We start from the raw sequence: 27,160 nt of genomic DNA, 5'->3' as shown, positions 1-27,160 counted from the left end.
TGTTCCATTTTAGGGCAGGGATTGAGTGGAGGAAAAAGCCGTTGCTCCACATTTAACCTGCAGGAAAGACTTAGCGCTTCTACAGTGCCTACCACAGCCTCAGGCGTCCCAGTGTTTTACTGTCAATGAAGTACATTTGAAAGGTCATCACAGTTGTAATGGACATCAGTGAGAAAACATGTCAGCTGGTGTAAACCAAGAGCGGCACGCTGGCACAGTGGTTAGCACTGCTGCCTCACAGCTCTGGGGTCCCAGGTTCAATTCCGGCCTCGGGTCACTGTCTGTGCGGAGTTTGCACTTTCTCCCCATGTCTGCGTGGGTTTCCTCCGGGGGCTCAGGTTTCCTCCCTCAGTCCAAAGATGTGCAGGTTAGGTGGATTGGCCATGATAAATTGCCCATTCTTGTCTAAAAAGGTGAGGTGGGGTTATTGGGTTACGGGGATAGGGTAACCTTAAGTAGGGTGCTTTTCCAAAGTGCTGGCGCAGACTCGACGGGCTGAATGGCCTCCTTCTGCACTGTAAATTCTATTTTAAAATATCTATGAGAAAGAATTAATCTAGTGTCAGAAAGTGGAGTGGAAGCAAGGTAGGGAGGGTGGGGAAGGAGCACTTGTTTCTGAAAAATTATTACAACGTACATGCAATGTTTGTAAAATGTCTAGGTTATGGAAGGTTTATTATTTAAAAAGAGTTGCTGAACAATAATCAATTCAGTATCATATTCAAGATGTTTAAGGGAAAAGGTATATTGAACCCCTGTTAATATATGTGGAAGTGCCAGCGTTGGAGTTAAAGTCAACAGGTATATTTGGAATCACTAGCCTTCGGAGCATAGCTCCTTCATCAGCTGAGTGATGAAGGAACTACCCTACTCACCTGATGAAAGAGCTATGCTCCGAAAGTATTGATTCCAAATAAGCCTGTTGGACTTTAACCTGGTGTTGTAAGACTTCTTAATATATTCAAGCTCTAGAACTAGGTAACATGGTTCAAGGTTAGGTTTGGGGTCGGTTGGGGCACATTAGACTGGATTACTTTACCCAACGAGTGGTGATCAGTGAGGCACATGAGGCAGACAGTGTGGAGACATTTAACTGCACAGATAGTTGAGTAGGCAATCGGGAGGTATTCATTTTTGTGACCGGCCAAATGGACTGGATTGCCACTTCTGGTCCTCTACTCACTTTTGTGTTATGTGCTGTGAATGAAGATTTCAGTCGTTACCATCCTGCAGTTCCTCCAAAACTAATGTTCTTCATGTGCCTTGTTCCTTTTTATCAGGGCCCCTTCTATTATAGGTTACTTACCATTCGAAGTGCTAGGAACATCTGGCTATGATTACTACCACGTTGATGACCTGGAACTTCTAGCAAGATGCCATGAACACTGTATGTGATGGATTATATACAATAGTGATGGCTAATGATCTGATGTTAGGGACAGAATCAATAATAAGATGGTGCATTAGAAAACATGTTAGAAACATAAAACATAGAAAATAGAAGCAGTCGGAGGCCATTCGGTCCATTGAGCCGGCTCCGTCATCCATTATGCTCATGGCTGATCATCCAACTCAATAACCTAATCCTGCCTTCCCCCTGTGTCTTTTGATACCCTTCACCCCAAGTGCTATATCTAACTTCTTCTTGAAATCATAAAGTGTTTTGGCCTCAACTGCTTTCTGTGGCAGAGAGTTTCATAGACCGACCACTATCTGGGTGAAGAAATTTCTCCTCATCTCCATCCTAAGTGGTCTACCCCATATCCTTAGACTGTGACCCCTGGTTCTGGATGCAGGATAGATCTTGCATCTATCCTGTCCAGTCCTGTTAGAATTTTATAGGTTTCTCTGAGATCCCCCCTCATTCTTCTGAACTCCAGTGAATACAATCCTAACTGATTCAATCTCCTCATACGTCAGTCCTGACATCCCAGGAGTCAGTCTGGTAAGGGTGGTATCCTCTGTAGCGAGAATATTCTTCTTCAGATAAGGAGACCAAAACTGGACACAATAATCAAGGTGTGGCCGCACCAAGGCCCTATACAATTTAAGCAAGACATCCCTGCTCCTGTACTCGAATCCTCTCGCTATGATAGCCGACATACCATTTGCCTTCTTTACCACATGCTATGCCTGCATGCTTACCTTCAGCAACTGGCGTTTGAGGATGCCAAGGTCTCATTGCACAGTCCCCTCTCCTAATTGATGGTCATTCAGATAATAATCTACTTTCCCGTTTTTGCTACCAAAGTGGATAACCTTACGTTTATCCAAATTATACTGCATCTGTCATTCATTTGTCCAGTCACTCAACTTGTCCAAATCACACTGATGGATCCCTTCATCCTCCTCACAGCTCACCCTCCAACCCAACTTGGTGTCGTATTATAGATCAGTGCAAGGTAATCTACTGACATTTAATCCCTCACTTGGGACTAACATGTAATCAAGTATGAATAAATTGCATTCTGCACAGCAGTTCCTCAAATTTATGTTGGACTATTTGACTTATCAATTTGTGCTTAATCAGTGTGATGAATGATGTAGGAAATTATAATGTTGGTGATTGTATTAATTTAGTTTGATCATTTTGGATTCTGTAAGAGACGTTTTGACCTCATATATCCCAAGGCCTTCAGTTCTATCGCTACTTACTTTCCATTGCTCTTTATGGTTTTGCCCTGATTGAATTGTTGTCAGTCCGGCAGTTTGGCAAAGGGCCCATTATAACTGTTGCTTTGTTCTGGTAGACAAACCTCAACCCTGCTTACCAAGGCTTGAGATGTCAGAGTAGATCTTGACTTATTCAAATAGTAAGTTGGCAGCCTGCTTTACACGTCTCCTGATTTAAAGTCACTGAAAATGTTCAACAATCGACATCTCCTTTGTACTATGGCAAAATAAGTTAAGATCTACCCTATAGACACTGAGACATTGAATCATGAGAAGATGGATTAAAGCTTTAGGGGAGAAATGTTGCCAGGTTTGCCGCCAGCCGCTCCTTTAGAGGCATTCTCTCTGACCCGCCCGACTTTCCGATCGTTGCCACACTAAGGCTACTCCTTCATCCCCATTGTTTTGAAGTGCCATGCTTCTCAACTGCATACAACCCAACACACTTCCCAGCAGGTTTTTTTACACAAAGGGTGGTGAGTGCCTGCAATGTGTTGCCAGGGGAGGTTGGGGAAGCAGATACATTAACGGAGTTCAAAAGGCATCTCGACAAATATATGGATAGAACAAAGAACAAAGAACAAAGAAAATTACAGCACAGGAACAGGCCCTTCGGCCCTCCCAGCCTGCACTGATCCAGATCCATTATCTAAACCTATCGCCTATTTTCCAAGGATCTACTTCCCTCTGTTCCCCGCCCGTTCATATATCTGTTTAGATGCATCTTAAATTATGCTATCGTGCCCACCTCTACAACCTCCGCTGGCAAAGCATTCCAGGCACCCACCACCCTCTGTGTAAAAAAAACTTTCCACGCACATCTCCCTTAAACTTTCCCCCTCTCACCTTGAAATCGTGACCCCTTGTAATTGACACCCCCACTCTTGGAAAAAACTTGTTGCTATCCACCCTGTCCATACCTCTCATAATTTTGTAGACCTCAATCAGGTCCCCCCTCAACCTCCGTCTTTCCAACGAAAACAATCCTAACCTACTCAACCTTTCTTCATAGCTAGCACCCTCCATACCAGGCAACATCCTGGTGAACCTCCTCTGCACCCTCTCTAAAGCATCTACATCCTTCTGGTAATGTGGCGACCAGAACTGCACGCAGTATTCCAAATATGGCCTAACCAAAGTCCTATACAACTGTAACATGACCTGCCGACTCTTGTACTCAATACCCCATCCAATGAAGGCAAGCATGCTGTATGCCTTCTGGACCACTCTATCGACCTGCGTTGCCACCTTCAGGGTACAATGGACCTGAACTCCCAGATCTCTCTGTATATCAATTTTCCCCAGGACTCTTCCATTGACCATATAATCCGCTCTTGAATTGGATCTTCCAAAATGCATCACCTCGCATTTGCCTCGATTGAACTCCATCTGCCATTTCTCTGCCCAACTCTCCAATCTATCTATATTTTGCTGTATTCTCTGACAGACCCCATCGCTATCTGCAATTACACCAATCTTAGTATCATCTGCAAACTTGCTAATCAGACCACCTATACCTTCCTATACCATGGTGCCTATATGCACCATGCCAACTGGCTGTTCACCCTCTCCCTTCAGTATGTCCTGCAGCGCTATCTGAGACATCCCTGACCCGTGCAGATGAGAGGCAACATGCCATTTGGGAGTCTCGTTTTCGACCACAGAAACGCCTGTCTACCCCCCTTAAGATTTAATCCCCGATGACTATAGCCCTGCCAGTCTTCCCCCCCCCCCCCCCTTCTGTGCAGCAGAGCCAGCCACGGTGCCATGAACCTGGTTACTATTGCCTTCCCCTGGTGAGTCATCTCCCCCAACAGTATCCAAAACGGTATACCTGTTTTGGAGGGAGATGACCGCAGGGGACACCTGCACTGCCTTCCTGCTCTTTCTCTGCCTTTTGGTCAGCCATTCCCTATCTCCCTCACCAATCCTAATCTGCGGTGTGGCCAACTCACTGAACGTGCTATCCACGATGCTCGGATCACGGATGCTCCAAAGTGAGTCCATCCGCAGCTCCAGAGCCGTCATGCGGTCTACCAGGAGCTGCAGCTGGACACACTTCCACCACTTGAAGGAGTCGGGGCATCGGCCACGTCCCTGAACTCTCACATTGAGTACGAGGAGCATAACACGGGTCTGGGATCTCCTGCCATTTTTACACTTTACCTTAACTGATTACAAATATAATATCAAATAACGAATAAGTGAAAGGAATAAAGATTTTACTGACCAATCACAATACTTACGAACACACAAAGAGTTCAATTTATCCCAGCTACTGCTAATTGGAGCACTTTCCTTACCAGCCAATCAGGTCACTCCTTTGCTGTGATGGCACTCTTCAAATTTATCCCCAAAGACCCTGTGGCCGCTGTTTAAGCAGCAAAGCAGCTGGTTAAAATACTCACCACTCGACTCTGTAGCTCTGCCCACTCCAACAGCTGAATTCCCGCCGAAAACGGGTATGGAGGGATACGGCACTAGGACGTGCTGAGGGTTTTGGCCAAGGGTGGTATCATGACCGGTACAGGCTTGGAGGGCCGAAGGGCCTGTTCCTGTGCTGTATTGTTCTTTGTTCTTTACATTGCGCAGAAGGAATTACCACAAGGGAATGCTCTTACTCTGTGGTCCTTAGCAGTCCTTGAATATCGAATATTCTGTTTCAAATCCAGCTCAAATTGATGAAATATTTTATTCTAACTGCACACTGCATGAGTCTTTTTGCAAAAGGAACATGATAAGTCCTGATTCAGTTTCCAATGGGCAAAGATCCAGGAACACCAGACTGACTCTAGTTCCACACTTAATGGATAATCGTAATCACAGAGGAAGGCTGGTGTGTGGGCGATGACAACATGGGGTGGCAGGATACTCAGACTTGCAATGTTTTCACAAATGTGGTGCTGGGTCTTGGCTTTGCCCCTTCCCTATAAAGAGAGGGATGGGGGGGGGGGGGGGGGGGGGGGGAATCAAATTCCAAGCCACCTTTGTCCTGGATCCAGATTGTGAGCTCCATTGATCCGCGGAATGGTTGGACTGTGAAACTCACTGCCACGTGAAATAGTTGAGGTGAATAGTTCAATCAGGGGGAAGCTGGATAAGTAGTTGAGGAAAAAGAGAATAATAGGATGCGCTGATAGGATGAGATGAAAAGGAGTGGGAGGAGGTGGAATACAAGCACTAGCATAGACCAGTTGGGCCGAATAGCCTGCTACTCTGCTCAATGTAGATGTAGAAGCGGGAATAACAAAAAAAGGAGGACATCACCATCAACAAAATGGAAAGAAATGCATGTTTGCTAAAATTTAAATCTTGTAACTTGAAATTGTTGCATAATGGCTTTTGACTTACAATTTTTCTCATTCTGTGTAGTGATGCAGTTTGGGAAAGGCAAGTCTTGCTACTATCGTTTCTTGACCAAAGGACAGAGGTGGATTTGGCTTCAGACTCATTACTACATCACCTACCACCAGTGGAATTCCAAGCCCGAGTTTATTGTCTGCACACACACTGTAGTGAGGTATGTTCACAATGGTTTAGTGATGTGAGAGAGGGAAGCTGTGGCTGCAAGTCTCACTATTTATGTTTTTATCCTTTCCGATGCCCTTGCTTAAGATTAAGAACAACAAGCTTGATGACATCATTGCCTGACATGCAAAATGCATTATCTTGCCTGCACAGAATTTCATACGTTTTAACTCTACCTAGCCCGTTGCAACATTGAGCACAAGATATCTCTCTGTCTAAACAGGGCTTAAAATGTGTAGAAAGATTTGTGTCTTGAAACAAATTTTGTTTAACAGAATGCTGGCGGTGCTTTTTCTTTGAAATCCTCAGTTTGCACACTTGTAGGATGATTATTTTCAAATGAAAGTTGTGTGGGAAGTGAGTGTCAAGAACTCAGCTGATCCAGTGGTGCAGTGCAGTGCAGGCAGGCTGGAGGAACATGAAGGCTGGATGAAGGAAAATAGGTTTACTGCAGTTCCTTCACTTATTTTAAAGTAGCTGATTGACCCGCAGCAGCACATACAACGACAGGGTTGTTACTGAGAATTTTGAAAAAGGTAAAACTGGTGGATTGACACAAAGGCTGTCAGGAGGAGAACCGAGGATGTTCTATAGGAGTGCACCATTTTGGTGAAGGCCTTGCCCATGGAATTTGAGTTGGCTGGGATCTGCTGTCGGATAAGAATTGTTGACTACATCCTTGAAGAAAGGAAGTCGGAATTGTACCTGAGGACATTTAAAGCTTTGAAGGACTTTGTGGCTGAAATTAGTGATATGTATATCAAGTGGACAGTAAATCTGTGTGATCTATCTTCTTTATACCTGCTATATAATGTGTAATTTATAGTTTATATTGACACAGTTCGCCTGCTAATTCATGCTTAATTTATGTTGATTTGGGATTGACAATGTAAAAGTTATTAAAATCCACTTTTTCTGTTTAGGTTGTTTTGTAAATTTGGGTCTTTTGATCTCCATGGGATCATTACACCATACTTTCACTGAGCGCTGGCATTTTCTCCCTAATCCTCCCCACCTCTCTCCTCCTGTAAGACATTCCTGAAACCTATGTCTTTGACCCAGTTTTAGGTCACCTGTTTTAATATATCCTTATGCAGCGCAGTGTCAAATCTCACACTCCGATGAAGCCTTTTAGAAAATTCAGTGACACTAAAGCTGCCATATGGATACAAGTTGTTGTTGCTTTGATGTCAAAGTGGAGCCTTCACTTAAAAAACCTGCTGGTAAATTAAGTGAACTAGCATTTATATAATACCTCATCATAATACTCAGTCAGCTGGGTTCTCCGCCGGAGGGATGCTCCGTTTTGCCGGCAGTCCGGAGGTTTCCCGTCGACGTGGGGCTGCCCCACAATGGGAAACCCCATTGACCAGCCGGCATAATGGAGCATCCCGCCGCCGGGGTGAGAATGAAATGCAGCATGGCGGGGTGGAGAATCCAGCCCAGTATACCTCATAAGAACAGAAGAACTAGGTTCCAGATTAGGGAATTCAGCCTCTCGCGCCTGCTCTGCCATTCAGTACGATCATGGCTGCCCTCATCCCTGCCTCATCGTCCCCTTCCTGCCCACTCCCCATAACCCTTCATCCCGCTACTAATTAAAAGCCTATCTATCTCCTCCTTAAATTTGTTTAGTGTCCCGGCGTCCACTGCATTCTGGGGTAGAAAATTCCACAGATTGACAACCCTTTGTGTCAAGTAATTCTTTCTCATTTCTGTTTTAAATTTGCCATCCCTTAGCCGAAAACTGGATTCTCCGATTTTGAGGCTATGTCCATCTTTGTGTTATGTAATCTGGAATAACACAAGCTGCCACTTGATGCAGTTTCCCTTTTATAGTGAGGTACCACCCCTGAGTGTCCTGACTGCTCATTGGTCGTGTCCTATTCTATGTGTTCATTAGCTGCACGTTTGCATATTATGCCAGTCCCCATGCCGGTGTGGGAATGGTGGTGTTTTCTGACAGAAAGAAAGGCATAAAACGGCCACTGATCCTCTGTTTGGCCAGGGGTTAGCATCAAGGCATCGTAAAGCACCCTGCTCTAGCTGCCGATACAGCCCGGAGAATTGGCGGGCCCATGGCCGCTCGCAGACCCGGCCAGCGAAATAGTCACTCCCTTTGACCGGCTTGTGTGCCCCGGACCACCCCCAGACAGTGCCCCCAGCCCCTGATAATGTCCCCCCTTCCCGCAGATCAGCCCTCCCCCAACTGTGGCGGCGTTGGACTGAATCCACAGCCCCCACGGCGAGTTCCCGTCGGATGAGATCACACGCGGCCGACACCATCGGCAACTTGGCCGGTCGGAGGAACTCGTTCTATTACAGATACATAGCCCATGATTCGAAAGCAATAACCGCTGTTTGTTTTGTTTACAAGGAATACGGTAGAAAGAGAACATAACTTTTTCCTGATCAAGGTATCAAACAGGCAGCAGAGTTCTTGAAACAAAGTACTTACAGTGCCCTCTGATGGCAAACTGACTCACCGCAACCTCACACATTTCACCACTCTCATTCCAAGGGAGGTAGTTGATGCCTTCAAGGGATTTGCTTTTTAATGAATTAATTTCCCCCAAAACTGAAGCTGAAGGACAATGCCCAAGGAATGAAAGAAAAAAGAAAACAACGCACACTGCCACCATCACGCGCACCAGCTGGTATTTAGAACCAGACACAAAGCACATTACCACTGCCAACTTACCTCACTGCCCCTCAACAAGTCTCTCGCAGACCTCTAATAATAATAATCTTTATTGTCACAAATAGGCTTACATTAACACTGCAATGACATTACTGTGAAAAGCCCCTAGTCGCCACACTCCGGTGCCTGTTCGGGTACACAGAGGGAGAATTCAGAATGTCCAATTCACCTAGCAGCCCATCTTGCAGGAGGAAACTGAAGCAGGAATGGGGAGAACGTGCAGACCATGCACAGACAGTGACCCAAGCCGGGAATCGAACCTGGGACACCGGAGCTATGAAGCAACAGTACTACCCACTGTGCTACCTGTGCGACCAAACTCGAGACCCACCAGAAGCACATTTGCCAGACTCGAAGGGCTGGATTTTGGGAAAGGCGGCTGAGGCAGGAACGGAGTCAGGTGGGTCTACAATTTCCCGCTGTCCGCTCGCATGTTCCTGGCTCAATGGCCACTTCTGAAGAGCGGGAGGTGATGGCCAACCATGCGAAGGTAGCGGGTAGCCGATCAAACCTCTTAAAGGGCCTGTCGGTTTCCAGAAGAATGGAGGCCAAAGGCTGCCCCATGGACATGATCTCCCGCCACAAGAATGGTCTGACCCCTGAGGACACTTTTTACTTTATTTTGTCTTGTTAAAAAGCCTTCCCCGGGGTGCTGGAATGGTCCCTGAGATTAGGGGTTTCAGCTACAAGGCTCGGTTGGAGAAGCCCGGTGTGTTTTCTCTGGAACAAGAATGATTGAGGTGAGATAAGTTTACAAGGTGACAGGTTTAAATAACGTAGATAAAGAAAAGCCGTTCCCATTAGCTGATGGCACGGGGACCATGGGACACAGATTCATGGTTTTGGGCAAGAGAGACAGGGAGACGTGGGGTAAAACATTTATAAACAGGAAGTGCCAATAACCTGGACCTAGCTGCCAATGAAGGCAGCAGAGATGATGAATGATTTCAAAAAGAAATTGGATGTAAACTTGAGGTGAATAAACTTACACGGTTAGGGCATTAGAGTGGATGAAGTGAACTGATTGGATGGCTCTTCAGAGCACTGGCATAGACTCAATGGGCCAAATGGCCTCTTTCTGTACAGTCATGACTCTACGGCACCTCAATCTTGAGGTTCCCTCTCGTTCTTCTCCCTATATTAGCAGCACGCATCTCTGATATTGGAACCACTGGGGCGGGATTCTCCCGCACTTGGCGGGATGGCCTGACGCCAGCGCCAAGAACGGTGCGCACCACTCCGGCGTCGGGCCACCCGGAAGTTGCAGAATCCGCCGCACTTCCGTGGCCTAGGCCAGCGGTGGAGCGGTTGGCGCCGCGCCAACGGGGGGGGGGGGGCGAAGGGCAGCCATGGTCCCACGCATGCGCAGAACCGCCGGCGTGTTCTTGAGCATGCGCAGGGGGTTTCTTTTCCGCGCCAGCCACGGCCCTACAGAGGCTGGCGCGGAAGTAATGAGTGCTCCCCCGGCACAGGCCCGCCCGCAGATCGGTGGGTCCGATCGAGCGCCAGGCCACCGTGGGAGCTCCCCCCCCACCCCCCCCCCCCGGATCCTCCAGCATCCCCCCAGGGACTCCACTAGATGGCCTCCCAGCCAGGTCCCGCCATGTGGAACCATGTCCATTTCACGCCGGCGGGACTGGCTGAAAATTGGCGGCCCAACGGGGCCCGGAGAATTGCTGGGGAGGCTGCTGCCAAAGGCCCCCAACCGGCACTACGCGATCCCCACCCCTGCCCGAAAACCGGCGCCAGAGAATTCAGCAGCCGGCGTCAGAGCGGCGGGGTGGGATTCACGCTGCCCCCCGGCGATTCTCCCACCCCTGATCTGCAAGTGCTGGAAAGATTCCTATTGGCCCTCTAGCAAACCCCCCACTGCCCATAGTTGGGGGAAGGGAGGTTCCGGTGGAGGGGGAGGTGTGGCTGCCATTCTTAATTGGTTGGCACTCCCAGGAGTGGCCACTTGTTGTATATTGCAGTGTATCAGTTGACACTTGAAGCCTTGAAAACAAAAGTTTCACCAGAAAGTGATGAATCCGTGGAACACATTACTGCAAAAGCCTGTGGAGTCCATGTCACTGAGTGTCTTTAAGACAGGTTCTTGATTAATAAGGGGATCAGGAGTTATAGGGACAAGACTGGAAAATGGGGATGAGAAACATTTCAGCCATGATTGAATGATGGAGCAGGCTCGATGGGCCGAATGGCCTAATTCTGCTCCTATGCCTTATGGCCTTATGATCTTATGGCTTGTGTGCCACGTATAAAATATGAAATACCGCTCTCGATGTTGGTGGTTGCCGTTTTGAAATGTGAAAAACATGCAACACCAGTGACACAAATTTAATTTATTGAATGAATTTACTCTACAAGGATTAACTACAACGAAAATATCTTAAAAGCATCATATTCGCTGTCGGCATCTGATGCAGAGTTTGTCAAATTCATTCTGAGGCATTTTTGCAATGGCATCGTCACAAGGGCCTCACTTTGGTTCAGCTCTGGGTTTCAGAATCATCAAAGAACAAAGGTTAAAGAAAAGTTCATCTTAGGAACAGGCCCTTTGGCCCTCCAAGCCTGTGCCAATTATGATGCCTTAACTAAAAACAAAACTACGCACTTACTCGGTCTGTATCCCTCTATTTCCCCCCTATTCGCGTACACATCCAGGTGCCTCTTAAATGTTACCAACTTGCCTGCTTCCACCACATCCAGGCACCCACCACTCACTGCATAAAACACCTACCCCACACATCTCCCTTAAACTTTCCCCCTCTCACCTTCAACCTGTGCCCCCTTGTAATTGACACTTCCACCCTTGGAAAAAGCCTCTGATTATCCACCCTTTCTATGCCCCTCATAATTTTGTAGACTTCTATCAGGTCTTCCCTCAGCCTCCGTCTTTCCAGTGAAAACAGTCCTAGTTTATTCAACCAAAAGAACAAGGTCTTTCGGTCATCTCTGAGCGATCTTGGTCTTCTGCTGCAACATGAGATATTTTCTCGTCATAAAATGGCGGCACCCACGAGGTATTGTGCTGAGTTCTTTGCTGGACTCAGGATTTGATTTGGTCCACTGAGGTACATATGCACGTATTGAATTTCTGGTGGAATAACCATTCTGACGATTTTTGAGGACCCATTGCGACCTTCGTTTCTCGAGGTCAGGCCAGTGCCGGGTCTTTGTACCCATGGTGCATTTGGTCTTGGGCATCTTCTTCTGGGCAAATTCCTTTGTCTTCAATTCTCCCACCAGTTTTCCTCGATCACCAAATTCCCTCACAGCAGCACAGTTGTTTGATGAGTCGGCAAATAGAACATATAGAACATTACAGCACAGAACAGGCCCTTCGGCCCTCGATGTTGTGCCGAGCAATGATCACCCTACTCAAACCCACGTATCCACCCTATACCCGTAACCCAACAACCCCCCCCTTAACCTTACTTTTTAGGACACTACGGGCAATTTAGCATGGCCAATCCACCTAACCCGCACATCTTTGGACTGTGGGAGGAAACCGGAGCACCCGGAGGAAACCCACGCACACACGGGGAGGACGTGCAGACTCCGCACAGACAGTGACCCAAGCCGGGAATCGAACCTGGGACCCTGGAGCTCTGAAGCATTTATGCTAACCACCATGCTACCGTGCTGCCCAAATGTTGCAACGTTTAGCTTAAATGCAGATTGGATTGGATTGGATTTGTTTATTGTCACGTGTACTGAGGTACAGTGAAAAGTATTTTTCTGCAAGCAGCTCAACAGATCATTCAGTACATGGAAGAAAAGGGAATTAAACAAAATTCAAGAAAATACATGAGAATACATAATAGGGCAACACAAGATATACAATGTAACTACATAAGTATTGGCATCGGTTGAAGCATACAGGGTGTAGTGTTAATGAGGTCAGTCAATAAGAGGGTCATTTAGGAGTCTGGTGACAGTGGGGAAGAAGCTGTTTTTGAGTCTGTTCGTGCATGTTCACAGACTTCTGAATCTCCTGCCCGATGGAAGAAGTTGGAAAAATGAGTAAGCTGGGTGGGAGGGATCCTTGATTATGCTGCCCGCTTTCCCCCGGCAGCGGGAGGTGTAAATGGAGTCCATGGATGGGAGGCAGGTTTGTGTGATGGACTGGGCGGTATTCACGACTCTCTGAAGTTCCTTGCGGTCCTGGGCCGAGCAGTTGCCATACCAGGCCGTGATGCAGCCCGATAGGATGCTCTCTATAGTGCATCTGTAAAAGTTGGTAAGGGTTAATGTGGACATGCCGAATTTCCTTAGTTTCCTGAGGAAGTATAGGCGCTGTTGTGCTTTCTTCGTGATAGCGTTGGTGTTGATAGCGTCGACGTGAGTGGACCAGGATAGATTTTTGGTGATGTGCACCCCTAGGAATTTGAAACTGCTAACCATCTCCACCTCGGCTCCGTTGATGCTGACAGGGGTGTGTACAGTACTTTGCTTCCTGAAGTCGATGACCAGCTCTTTAGTTTTGCTGGCATTGAGGGAGAGATTGTTGTCGTTACACCACTCCACTAGGTTCTCTATCTCCCTCCTGTATTCGGACTCGTCGTTATTCGAGATCTGGCCCACTATGGTCATATCGTCAGCAAACTTGTAGATGGAGTTGGAACGAAGTTTTGCCACGCAGTCGTGTGTGTACAGGGAGTAGAGTAGGGGGCTAAGTACGCAGCCTTGTGGGGCACTGGTATTGAGGACTATTGTGGAGGAGGTGTTGGTGTTCATTCTTACTGACTGTGGTCTGTTGGTCAGAAAGTCAAGGATCCAGTTGCAGAGTGGAGAGCCAAGTCCTAGGGTTTGGAGCTTTGATATGAGCTAGGCTGGGATTTTGGTGTTGAAGGCGGAACTGTAGTCAATAAATAGGAGTCTGATGTAGGAGTCCTTGTTTTTGAGATGCTCTAGGGATGAGTGTAGGGCCAGGGAAATGGCGTCTGATGTAGACCGGTTGCGACAGTATGCGAATTGAAGTGGGTCAAGGCGTTCCGGGAGTATGGAGGTGATGCACTTCATGATCAGCCTCTCGAAGCACTTCATTACAACTGACGTCAGGGCCACCGGGCGGTAGTCATTGAGGCATGCTGCCTGGTTCTTCTTTGGTACCGGTATGATGGTGGCTTCACACTTCTTTCATTTTCCTGCAAGATCCATTTCTAGTCGTCGTGCGCCCCACGTGATCTGGCCTGTGTGTGGGCTTGTCTTAAACTCCCGCACATTTTCTTGGCAACGTAGCCCCTGTGGCCTGCTTCACCCAATATGCTGATTTGTAAGGTGAGTAAATCATGCATTTCTGGGGGAAAAATTGAGGCCAATTCCGAATGCAAATATAATATTTCTTAGCAGGGCCGACTTGTCCTTGTCCAACACAAAACAACCCGCTTGATTGGCAATATCCATTCCCTCGACCATCAACCCACAGTGGCAGCAGTGTACACCATCGACAAGATGCATTGCAACAGCTCACCAAACACCTTCCAAACCTGCGACCTAGAAGGACAAGGGTAGCAGATCCTTGGGAATACCAGCACCTGCAAGTTCCCCTCCATGGGGCTAGTTTAGCACACTGGGCTAAATCGCTGGCTTTGAAAGCAGACCAAGGCAGGCCAGCAGCACGGTTCAATTCCCGTACCAGCCTCCCTGAACAGGTGCCGGAATGTGGCGACTAGGGGCTTTTCACAGTAACTTAATTGAAGCCTACTCGTGACAATATGCGATTTTCATTTTCATTTCATTTCATTTTCATTTCATTTCAAGTCACCACAAACAAAGAACAAAGAAAAGTACAGCACAGGAACAGGCCCTTCGGCCCTCCAAGCCTGTGCCGACCATGCTGCCCGTCGAAACTAAAATCCTCTACACTTCCTGGGTCCTTATCCCTCTATTATCCTTTCATGTATTTGTCAAGATGCCCCTTAAATGTCACTATCGTCCCTACTTCCACCACCACCTCCGGCAGCGAGTTCCAGGCACCCACCACCCTCTGTGTAAAAAACTTGCCTATTACATCTCCTCTAAACTTTGCCCCTCGTACCTTAAACCTATGCCTCCGCAGTAATTGGCCCCTCTACCCTGGGAAAAAGCCTCTGACTATCCACCCTGTCTATGCCCCTCATAATTTTGTAGACCTCTATCAGGTCGCTCCTCAACCTCCGTCGTTCCAGTGAGAACAAACCAAGTTTATTCAACCTCTCCTCATAGCTAATGCCCTCCATACCAGGCAACATCCTGGTAAATCTCTTCTGCACCCTCTCTAAAGCCTCCACATCCTTCTGGCAGTGTGGCGACCAGAATTGAACACTATACTCCAAGTATGGCCTAACTAAGGTTCTATACAGCGAAGGTTCTACACCACCTTCCTGACTTGGGAACATCTTGCCCTTCCTTCACTGTCACTGAGTCAAGTCCTTAGAACTGCCTCCCTATGGGTGTGCCTACACCACAGAGGCTGCAGCAGTTCAAGAAGACGGCTCACCACCACCTTCTCAAAGACAGTTAGGGATGGTAAATAAAAATGCTGGCCGAGCTAACGATGCCCATATCCAGTGAAAAGGATTTTAAAAATATGTGGCTGCTTCCTCAAAAAACTGCTTCCAGGATTCTGCTTCTGGCAGTTCAGGGTTCTCAACGTGGAATTTGTCCCAGCATTGGGTTCAGGACCTTGGAATGAAACCCCACCGTGGTATCACCTTAAGGAAAACTGAGGCACCCGCTACAAATCCAAGCTTCTATGCTATCATCACCAAAGAAGACACACCTAGGATAGTACATACATTCTTCTCTGTTTGGCATAAACGTGCCAATCACACACAAGATTGGTGAAATAATGTACGCTCTTTATTTGAAGATAAGACTATATACAAACATACTGGGAGACTAGGAGTCACATGTCTGACCTCGACCTTTGCTGATTGCAGGCTGCCGCCTACAAGTCATGGGACTAATACATCACATTGTGTTGAGATGTATAATGATTGATGGTGGCCACCTTAAAGGTATGTGCCATCATATCACAACACATGCAGCCCAATTCATGGAATGCATTGCCATCTTCAAAACAATTTACCCTTGTGCACAGATCCTTGAATATAATAAACTGCCCCAGATCGCTTCATTTGGAATATTTGTACTTCATACTTTGCGATGTTGTGCATTGAAGACCAAGAAAATGAGATGGACAAGAAATTAAGCAGTTCCAGATCGAACTTGCTTTGTTTGCTGACCATATGTGGCGAATATACTTACAGAGTTGGAAGTCAGCAATGCTGACATTGTGTGCCTTAATGGTTTGAAGCAAAATGAAGAGATCTATTGAATGAAGAGATTCAAAATCAGATCCCAAACTGTTCATTCGAGCCCCTGGTGCAGCAAAACGTGCGTGAAGAAGAGGTTGAACTTCAAAATAGTTGAATATTTCAGCACTCGAAACATTTGGTCCCTAGAATGATATTAGGCTCATGTCTGGCAGTAATCAGCCTGTCTGTTTGTATAGTTTAAATATGGCTCAAGTTATTTTAGTTTGTCAGCAATAGCACTTTCTTGACGTGTTGCAAACTTCGAGGTAAATCACATTTATTTATTCACTTGTCCAGTTGTAACTTTTCACTTGATGTAGAGTTTTGACCGATAAGGTGAACCTGATGTCTATTATGTTGCTGATGTCACAGCCTGTCAGCATTCCTGAATGGTATCAATAATTAGCATTACATTTTTTGAGGTCTGTTCCCTCTAATTTGCAGCTATGTGGAAGTCAGATCAGAAAGACGCCAAGAGCAGGGCCTCGAAGAACCTTCCCCTGAAATCCTGCCTCCAGCAATCTTGAAGGTAATATTAATAACAATGTGCGGTTATTGATTTTTGGTCAAGTCATCTTAATGCTCAAAGTTCATATTTCTTTAAACCCTGTAGTAAACTGGTATCACAAACAAAAGAAATACATATTTGGACATATAGGAGTAGAGAGAGACAGTGACCCAGGGCCGGGATTCGAACCCGGGTCCTCGGCGCTGCAGTCCCAGTGCTAACCACTGCAGCACATGTTGCCCCGGCGGATCCGTTTCTATTCGTTGTGCGCCCCATGTGGTCTGGTCTGTGTGTGGGCGTGTCTTAAACTCCCGCACATAGATGGGGAGAAATTGTTTCCACTGGCAGAATGATCAGTAACCGGGGACACGGACTTAATCTGATTGCCAGAAAATCCAGCAGACTCAATTGCAGCACAGTGATGCAGTGGTTAGCACTGCTGCCTCACGGTGCTGAGGTCCCAGGTTCGATCCCGGCTCTGGGTCACTGTCCCTGTGGAGTTTGCACATTCTCCCCATGTTTGCGTGGGTTTCGCCCCCACAACCCAGAGATGCGCAGGGTAGGTGAATTGGCCACGCCAAATTGCCCCTTAATTGCCCCTAAATTTGAAAACAAAATCCAGCGGACTCTTTTTTTTTTATGCAGTAAGTTGTTATGATCTGAGTCATACAGCTTGCAGGCTGTGGAAGCAGATTCAATTAAATCTTTCAAAGTAAAAGGGATACATACTTCAAAAATAAAAATTTGTAAGGCTACATGGAAAAACCAGTTGAGGCAGAAGCCGGCGCAGGAATAATAAACAGAATGGCCTCTTCTCGTGTTCTCAACTTCCGTGAGTCTATCTGGAAAACAAAGTAGATGTTTCTTTGATACTGCCTCTGAGGCAGACATTGCCATCGGGACCTTGCTTCCAATTATTTTATAGAATGGTTCGGAATGTTGCGTGTGCAAAACTGTGCCATTATACAGGGGGAGGCGGTGGTGTAGTGGTATTGTCACTGGACGAGTGATTCAGAGGCCCACGGTAATTCTCTGGGAACCCGGGGTCGAATCCCGCCATGGCAGATGATAAAACTTGAATTCAGTAAAAATCTGGAATTAAACGAAACGATTGTCATAAAAAAAATCCATCTGGTTCACTAATGCCCTTTAGGGAAGGAAATCTGCCGTCCTTACCCAGTCTGGCCTACATGTGACTCCAGTCCCACATGTGGTTGACTCTTAACTGCCCTCACTAAAATGGCCTAGCAAACCACTCAGTTGAAGGGCAATTAGGGATGGGCAACAAATGCTGGCTCAGCCAGGTGACATCCACATCTCATGAACGGCTAAATAAAAATTAAAACATTAAATGAGAAATGGAAATCTAAACAACATATTTCCAACAGACCATTGGCTCACTCTGTGCTTTTGTCAGGAATGCCCAGAGTTGCATGGCACAGTCCAAGACGTTTTAGGTTTTTCTGGTGTCACGCTGTGCCACATAAGATAGGTGCGGCACGGTGGCAAAGTGGTTAGCACTGCTGCCTCACAGCCCCCGGGACCTGGGTTCAATTCCAGCCTCAGGTGACAGTCTATGTGGAGTTTGCACCTTCTCGCCGTGTCTGCGTAGGATTCCTCCGGGTGCTCCGGTTTCCTCCCACAGTCCAAAGATGTGCAGGTTAGGTGGATTGGCCGTGCTAAATTGCCCCTTAGAGCCCTAAAAGGTTAGGTGGAGTTACTGGGTTAGGGGGCAGAGTAGAGATTTGGGCTCAAGTAGGGTGCTCTTCCCAAGGGCCAGTGCAGACTCAATGGGCCGAATGGCCTCCTTCTGCACTTAAAGTCAATGAAGTTCACTTATCTTTTAAAAGTTACAAAACTATGCGATAATTTTTACATTGTATTGAAATGTTTGTCAAATCGTTCGTGATTTTTCTGATCGATAAGCATTTTGAAATAAACTCAGATGGATGTTCATCTTTCTAACAATAAATGATGTATGTTTCGGCCTCACATTGAAGCAGGGTGCTTCCTCTTTATTTACCATCAGGTTTGCCCAATGGCTAAACCAACTCTGTTAATCTTGCCTGAACTCTGTGTCCTTAGCACAGAATCCAACTCCCGCTTCAAACACCGACCGTCCAAACTTCCTCTCCAAACACTGACCGTCCAAACTTCCTCTCCAAACACTGACCGTTCACATTCTCGGCATTCTGTTTCAACCTAAGGCAAACTTCTGACAAAGGAACACTTCCAACCCCATATCCTCTTAATCACAAAAATCTGTTACTTATACCACTTTAACATTGGCTGTCTCTGCCCATTCTCTGGTCAAATGCCCTCAATCAATTACTTTCCATACTGGACATCCTCCCATCTTCCCCCATCCATAATTCTCAGCACATAACAATTATTCCTGCCCATTTTTATCCAACTTTAACTCCTGCTCATTCATCATTCCTGACCGTACTGACCTAGATTATCTCCTCAAACCTCTTCGTGACCTTTTCTCTTCCTATATCTGTAACTTTCTCCAGATTTATACCCCTTACACAGACTCTCAGTTTCTTCAACCCCGACTTCAAATGTACCTCGATTTTGCCATCGTACTTTTGCTGCCGGGTTTTCAGCAAGGCAGCCCCCCCCCCCCCCCCCAGTTTGGAATTCCCTCCCGAAACCTCTCGGCCTCTCCACTTCCCTCTCATCCTTTAAGGTCCTCCTTAAAACACACCAAGCTTTCGGGCAGTCTTTGCAATATCTTCTCCTTTGGCTCAGAATCCCTCATGTCTAATTGATGTAGCTCTGAGCCACCTCCCAATATTCTTACACCTTAAAGGTGCTTTATAAATACAAATTACTGTTGTAACCTTCTCAGCGATGAGCACTTTGTCATTATTTCTTCTTTCAATGTTCCTTTTCTTCCCACACTACAGGCTCAAAACTGCAGGCAATGTGAAACTGGCCAAGACATTACCATAGAGAGGCTCAGCAGCAGTCGCCCATGTTCAGTGTCATCTCCAAGTTCACACAAATCCTCTCACACCGCACTGTCGGACACTCCATGTAAGTGGAAAGTGGAGTTCTACGTCCTTCTGCATTTGTTTTCCGTAATAATATAAAGATGGGGCTCAACCTAGAGAAGGGATATAGAAGCATAGTAATCGGCAGGTGAACCAATATCAAAGCCCATCTGGCTCACCTTATACCATCCTGAAACAATGATAACGGAGGTGTTGGCTAATTATGCCAACCAATCTCTCCCAATTAGTGCACAACAGGCAGGACATGAGGAAAGCCCAGTGGTGGAGAGCTTGGGGAACTATTGGCCAAAGTCATCTGTTCCTCCCAAGCATGCCAAACACATCGGAACTTAGGAGCAGGAGTAGATAATTCAGCCCTTCAACCCTTCTCCGCCATTCTATAAATCATGGCTGATTATCTCAACTCATCGCGCGTCATGTTGCAAATTACTCACACAGTGCATTCTGAAAATAGATAATTAGTTAATGATTTTCTTTAACATTCAAGGACTTGGGAAATGAAACACAACACAATGTATTGCTGTACATTCAGTTAAGGATTTATAATAATACAGGTGCAGCAATGGTTGAGTTGGAATGTATTACAGACCTACAGTGCAGTGTAAATTTGTTTAGGTTTTGGTTACTTATTAAAAAATACACAGGCCTACATGTTGGGAGCAGCCGTAGACTGTTCTGAGGCTGTATAAGGCTCTAGTCAGAACCCATTTGGAGTATTGTGAGCAGTTTTGGGCCCCCTATCTAAGGAAGGACGTGCTGGGCCTTGGAAAGGGTGCTGAGGAGGTTCACAAGAATGATCCCTGGAATGAAGAGCTTGTCATATGAGGAGCTGTTGAGGACTCTGGGTCTGTACTCGTTGGAGTTTAGAAGGATGAGATGGGGATCTTATTGAAACTGACAGAATACCAAGAGGTCTGGATAGAGTGGACGTGGAGAGGGTGTTTCCACTAGAAGGAAAAACTAGAACCTGAGAACACAGACAGACTGAAGGGACGATCCTTTAAAACTGAGATGAGGAGGAATTTCTTCAGCCAGCGGGTTGTGAATTCTCCACAGAAGGCTGTGGAAGGCCAAGTGTCTTCAAGACAGAGATGGATAGGTTCTTGATTAATAAGGGGATCAGGGGTTATGGTGAGGAGGCAGGAGAATGGCGATGAGAAACATATCAGCCATGACTGAATGGCGGAGCAGACTCGATGGGCCGAGTGGCCTAATTCTGCTCCTATGTCTCATGGTCTTATTTGACGCCTTGGGCCTGCTCCGCCATTCAGTAATAGCGTGACTGACTTGATTGTGGCCTCAACTGCACTTTCCTTCCCACCCCTAGTCCCCTTTGATTGCCCTGGTTTATCAAAAATCGATCTAACCTCAGCCTCAAAATTAACTAATGGCCCGACCCCCCCACCATATGAAATAAGTGAAAAGACATATACAATAAGTATTCGGAACAGAGCAGTCTGTCCTGGGAAAGTTGTCACAATGAATGATAAGGCTTTGCAGCTATCTCTTTCCTCAGTAGAAACTAAATATACGGGTGGGATTTTCCAGCGTCACCTCTCCTCCCGGCAGCGTGTTTTCCGGCAGTGGAGGCAGTTCGCCATTGGCCGCCAGCAGGATATTCCTGTCCCGCCAATATCTACAGCGTTTTGCGTGGATCCCCCATCCCGGCGCCGGGGAACCCACTGCCAGATTGGGGGCGCGGGGGGGGGGCCTCAGCCGGACCGGAATATCTCAATGGCGGGTAGAACTGGAAATTCCGCCCTATGATTCTCAGTGTTCCAAATAATCCAAAATATATAGAATGGTCTTTGTATACACAGTTTAAATTCCACCAAAACAGCCTGCTCCCAACTGTACTATTTTGGAAGCCATAGGGCGGGATATTCCATTCCCCGATGGCGTAAGCGGCGATCGGGGAAGAACCCTTTTTACAATGAAATCGGGGGAGGTGCCCGTATACGGATGCTCCGACCGCTCCAAAACGGCATCATCGAGGGGTACGCCACACGCCATTGGGGCGGCCACAGGACGTTACCTGAAGGCCCCGATGGGCCGAGTTCCCGATGGCACGGGACACGTGTGCTCTCAGTTTTCGTGAACCCGGCGTGGTGGCTGTCCAGCACCGCCACAATTGTGCTGCTGGATGGGGTGGGGGGGGGGGGTCTTGAGCGAGGGCTAGGAGGACTGGTGGCGGGTGGCCTGGGAGTGGCGAGGGGGTGTCAAGGGGGGCACTATCTGACAGGTCAGATCCGTGTGTGGCTGGTGCCATGTTGTACGGCACGACCGCTAAAGGTCGTTGCGGTGCGCATGTGACCCGCCAATTCTCCAGGCATTTATATCGGGGAGGCTGTGCGTTTTACATGGCGTGGCTACTCGCCCCTCACCGTTCGGAGGATCGGTGCTGGCGCCTCACCGCTTTTTTCGTCGTCAAACCAGACACATCCTCCAGACATAGCCTCAAAATCGGAGAATCCAGCCAGAATTTAATGTCATTTTTTGAGCAACTGATAAGGCGTTCAGTTTTCACTGTTAAACTGCACACTTGCTGAAATTGTATATGTGCTTCTTTTGAGGGGAGAGGAGGCAGGATGAGACTAATGGTATATCTGAATATTCATTGTTCTAAATATATCTTAATTTTAGCTTTGGTATGCCAATGAATATTTTAAGCCCAGGAGAAAGTCAGAGTTGATTTGATTCAGTGACTGCTTGGTTCTTCCAGCAACGCAATCCAAAGTGTACACGGAGGCAAGCACTCCTTCCAGACAATCAGTGGCTACAAGCTTGCAGGACAAGTCAATACAGAGACCGCAGCAAGTTAACCCTCAGGTGAGTATTTGCATCTTCCTCGTGGTCAGCAAGAAAAGCAGAGGAGAGGATGTTTCCACTTGTCGGAAAAACTAGAACCAGAGGACACCATCTCAGACTAAAGGGACGATCCTTTAAAACTGAGATGAGGATGAATTTCTTCAGCCAGAGGATGGTGATTCTGTGGAACTCTTTACCACAGAAGGCTGTGGAGGCCAAATCATTGAGTGTCTTTAAGAGAGAGTTAGATAGGTTCTTGATTAATCAGGGGATCAGGGGTTATGGGGAGAAGGCAGGAGAATGGGGATGAGAAAATATCAGCCATTATTGAACGACGGAGCAGCCTCGATGGGCCGAGTGGCCTAATTCTGCTCCTATGTCTTATAGTCTTATGGTATTTTGGGTGAAAGCCTGACTCAGATACCCAGTGGTGCAGAGGTAGCAAAACAAGCAAGGGTATCCATAGAACATAGAACATAGAACACTACAGCGCAGTACGGGCCCTTCGGCCCTCGATGTTGCGCCGACCTGTGAAACCATCTGAAGCCTATCTGACCTACACTATTCCATTTTCATCCATATGTCTATCCAGTGACCACTTAAATGCCCTTAAAGTTGGCGAGTCTACTACTGTTGCAGGCAGGGCGTTCCACACCCCTACTACTCTCTGAGTAAAGAAACTGCCTCTGATATCTGTCCTATATCTATCACCCCTCAATTTAAAGCTATGTCCCCTCGTGTTGGTCATCACCATCCGAGGAAAAAGACTCTCACTGTCCACCCTATCTAACCCTCTGACTATCTTATATGTCTCTATTAAGTCACCTCTCAGCCTTCTCCTCTCTAACGAAAACAACCTCAATTCCCTGAGCCTTTCCTCGTAAGACCTTCCCTCCATACCAGGCAACATCCTAGTAAACCATATCCATAACGCCTATGACCATTTAAACCACCAAAGCAAAGTTGCTCCTGATCAGACAGGTTGGTAGCATTGTCTTCTGAGAAGTTTCTTCCTCCTCTCTGGAAATTTACCATTCCGTTGAAGAGAGACTTTTTTAAATAGAAGAAAAAGAGAACTGGATTTATATAGCGTCCTTCACACCTCCGAACGCTCCAAAGCAATTGGCAACCCATGAAGTACATTTTGCAGTGTTGTCGGTCGATGTTGTCACGCTACCCAGAGAGTGGTGTGAATAACAATAATAATAATCTTTATTATTGTCACAAGTAGGCTTAAATTAACACTGCAATGAAGTTACTGTGAAAAGCCCCTCGTCGCCACATTCCGGTGGCTGTTTGGGTACACTGAGGGAGAATTCAGAATGTCCAATTCATCCAACAAGCATATATTTCGGGACTTGTGGGAGGAAACTGGAGCACCTGGAGGAAACCCACACAGACACGGGGAGAAGGTCCTGACTCTGCACAGACAGTCACCCAAACTGGGAATCGAACCTGGGACCCTGGTGCTGTGAAGCAACAGTGATAACCACTGTGCCACCATGCCACCTTGCAGCAAACCAGCGTATCGTGCAGCAAACCTTGATTTTGTAATTCCATATTAGTTACTCACTGCCACCAGGAATTGTTGAGGTGAATGGGACAGATTTATCAAAGGGGAAGTTAGATAGGTGCATGACGGAGAACAGAATAGAAGGTTACACTGATGGGGTGAGATGAAGGGGACTGGGCCTGTGTACATCAGCAACACCAGCGATGATCAGCCAGCCAAATGTTTCTGTGCTGTAAATCTCATGTCATTATTAGAATGGATTAAATGGTTTATTGACAAACTGAAACAGTCATGTAAGATCACAACTTTTCTGAATTCAGGCTATTTTTAATTAATAAAGTACATTTGCTCATTGATCCCACTGTTTTCGTTGCAGATATTGATGACAGCACCGCCATCGTCTGATGCACAGCAAACGCAGCCAATGCCTCCAGCTGCAATCTCCACTCAACAAGCTCCCCTGGTACACACTGGCTGTCTTTGATTTGCTGTGATTCACAATTAGAAATCTCTGAGTTATTAACTAGATTTAACCTCATAACGCAGAAAACAAATTCACTCGTGCACGCGATAAAATGTGCCTGTATCATATCAGCCTTAACCTATTGCTTTCCACCTCGCCAGCACTCATTGTAACTTCCAACTTTCTGAGTTGGCAGAACAAAGAACAAAGAACAAAGAAAAGTAGAGCACAGGAACAGGCCCTTCGGCCCTCCAATCCTGCGCCGACCATGCTGCCCGTCTAAACTAATAGAGGGTCCGTATCCCTCTATTCCCATCCTATTCATGTATTTGTCAAGACGTCCTTTAAGTGTCACTATCGCCCCTGCAGGTTGTCGGTTCGACTCCAGAGGTCGTGGCCGGAATTTTCCGGCCAGTTGGACTCTTTATTCCCACCGGCAGTGCACCCCTCGCCCCCCCGACCCCTCGCCCCCACCCACCCGCCCACTGGTTCCCAGGCGGCGTGGGGTGGCTTCAATGCGCAATCTCATAGACAAGCAGTCGGAAGAGAGAATCCCACCGCAAGTGAATGGTGCGGCATCGAGAAACACGCGGTTGGGGTCCGGATAATCCAGCCCCATGGTTTCAAGTCCCACTCCAGAAACTAACACAAAGTCTGGGCTGACGCTTCAAGGGTCAGTACAGAGGGAGTGCTGTACTGTTAGCGGTGCTGTCTGTCAGATGGATGTAATAAATTCCTGGCACTATTTTGACAAAGAGCAGGGGGGCTATACTCAGTGGCCACTATTTATCCCTCTAACAACATCATTAAAAATAGATTATCTGGTCACTTATCACATTGCTGTTTGTGAGAGCTTTCAGTGTGCAAATTAGTGGCTATGTTTCCTACATTACAACAGTAACTACACTTCAATAGCACTTCATTGCCAATAACGTACTATAAGGTGTCCTAACATTGAGAAAGGTGCTAAATGAATGCAGGTCTGTCTTTCCTTCAGCAAATAACGACCTGGGCGGTACGGTAGCACAGTGGCTAACACTGTTGCTTCACAGCTCCAGGGTCCCAGGTTTGATTCCTGACTTGGATTACGGTCTGTGCATGAATTGGCCACGCTAAATTGCCTAGTGTCCAAAAAAGGTTAGGTGGAGTTACTGGGTTACGGGGATAGGATGGAGGTGTAGGCTTAAGTAGGGCGCCCTTTCCGAGGGCCGGTGCAGACTCGATGGGCTGAATGGACTCCTTCTGCACTGTAAATTGTAACATGTCAGGAAGATCTGTGCCAGAATTTCTACAAAGGGCCTCGTCCTGCTTCCTCCCTTTTTCTATGTTCCTCCGTTCATTTCTTGAGGATTTTCAGCATCTTATTCAGCTGCTGAGACTATTTCCCATGTTGGCGTAATGTGAATTACGTCAGTACTTGATTCGGCAACACCCTCAGGCTCTCTTTCAAAGAAATGACTTGTCGTCTCCTTGTCAAACACTAAGGCAGGAAATGTACTGAGCGCTTCAGTGGCCTAGGTAGCATCAGTTGCTCTGCCCTCGCCTGATCCCACTTTCCATGGCCCCACTCCATCCCTCAGTTTCCACTAAAAATCTGGACAAACATTTGAACATATGAGAATGCCAGAGGCAAAAAGATCAGTGAGTCTGCTGAGCAGGCCCTAAACACTTGTAATGTCCCAAGCATCATGGGTACAGAGACTTTGTACCAAAAGTGATTTCCCGGGAGAGGTGAAATTCAGATAAAAGGCCAAGTGGGGGAAATGGAATATACCTGTCTGCCCTCTTTTGCCGATTGAAACCTGTCAAGACTGTTATTGGATGTCTTCCTCTTTTTTTCTTCTTATTCTTTCACTGTGGGTATCACTGGTCAGGTGACTTGAGGCAATACAGTTCTGGTCACCTCATTATAGGAAGTATGTGGAAGCATTGGAAAGGGTGCAAAGGAGATTTACCAGGATGCTGCCTGGATTGGAGGGTAGGTCTAAGGAGGAAAGGTTGAGGGAGCTAGGGCTTTTCTCATTGGAGCGAAGGAGGATGAGAGGTGACTTAATAGAGGTTTATAAGATGATGAGAGGGATAGATAGAGTGGACATTCAGCGACTTTTTCCTTGGGTGAATGTAGCTGTTACAAGGGGGCTTAACTACAAGGTTCATGGTGGAAGATATAGGAGGGATGTTCTTTACTCAGAGAGTGGTTGGGGCGTGGAACGCACTCCCAGCTATGACCGTGGAGTCGGACACTTTAGGAACTTTCATGCAATTATTGGATAGGCATATGGAGTGAACTAGAATGATTGGATCTTTTTTCAGACTAGTTTGGCACAACATCGTGGGCCGAAGGGCCTGTACTGTGCTGTACAGTTCTATGTTCTATGTAGTGGAGGCTTCTTGTATAACGCAAAGGGGTTTATTGAGAAAAAGGAAAACATAAAAACAAAGAAAATACAAGCAGTAGGAGGCCATTCGGCCCTTCGAAACTGCTCCAGCATTCATTATGATCATTGCTGATCATCAAGTTCAATACCCTGATCCCGCCTTACCCCCCCCCCCCCCCCCATATCCTTAATCCCTAAGAGCTATATCTTATTCATTCTTGAAATTACACAATGTTTTGGCCTCAACTATTTTCTGTGGCAGTG

General features: G+C 46.8%; 1 protein-coding gene across 5 annotated transcripts in view; it reads left to right on the top strand.

Moving 5' to 3' along the window:
- Window positions 1-27,160, top strand: part of LOC119952035 (neuronal PAS domain-containing protein 2-like) — a 263,046-nt gene that overhangs the window by 206,923 nt on the left and 28,963 nt on the right. For all 5 annotated transcript variants that reach the window (XM_038775515.1, XM_038775518.1, XM_038775516.1 and 2 more), the window contains 6 exons: window positions 1,281-1,387; window positions 6,046-6,193; window positions 16,651-16,735; window positions 19,627-19,756; window positions 22,457-22,563; window positions 24,432-24,518. In XM_038775515.1, coding sequence (XP_038631443.1) covers window positions 1,281-1,387; window positions 6,046-6,193; window positions 16,651-16,735; window positions 19,627-19,756; window positions 22,457-22,563; window positions 24,432-24,518 — 664 coding nt within the window. The remainder of the gene's footprint in view (window positions 1-1,280; window positions 1,388-6,045; window positions 6,194-16,650; window positions 16,736-19,626; window positions 19,757-22,456; window positions 22,564-24,431; window positions 24,519-27,160) is intronic.

This window comes from Scyliorhinus canicula, chromosome 17 (assembly GCF_902713615.1).
Source record: "Scyliorhinus canicula chromosome 17, sScyCan1.1, whole genome shotgun sequence".
Taxonomy (NCBI): domain Eukaryota; kingdom Metazoa; phylum Chordata; class Chondrichthyes; order Carcharhiniformes; family Scyliorhinidae; genus Scyliorhinus; species Scyliorhinus canicula.
This window is presented reverse-complemented; position numbering and strand designations above follow the sequence as displayed.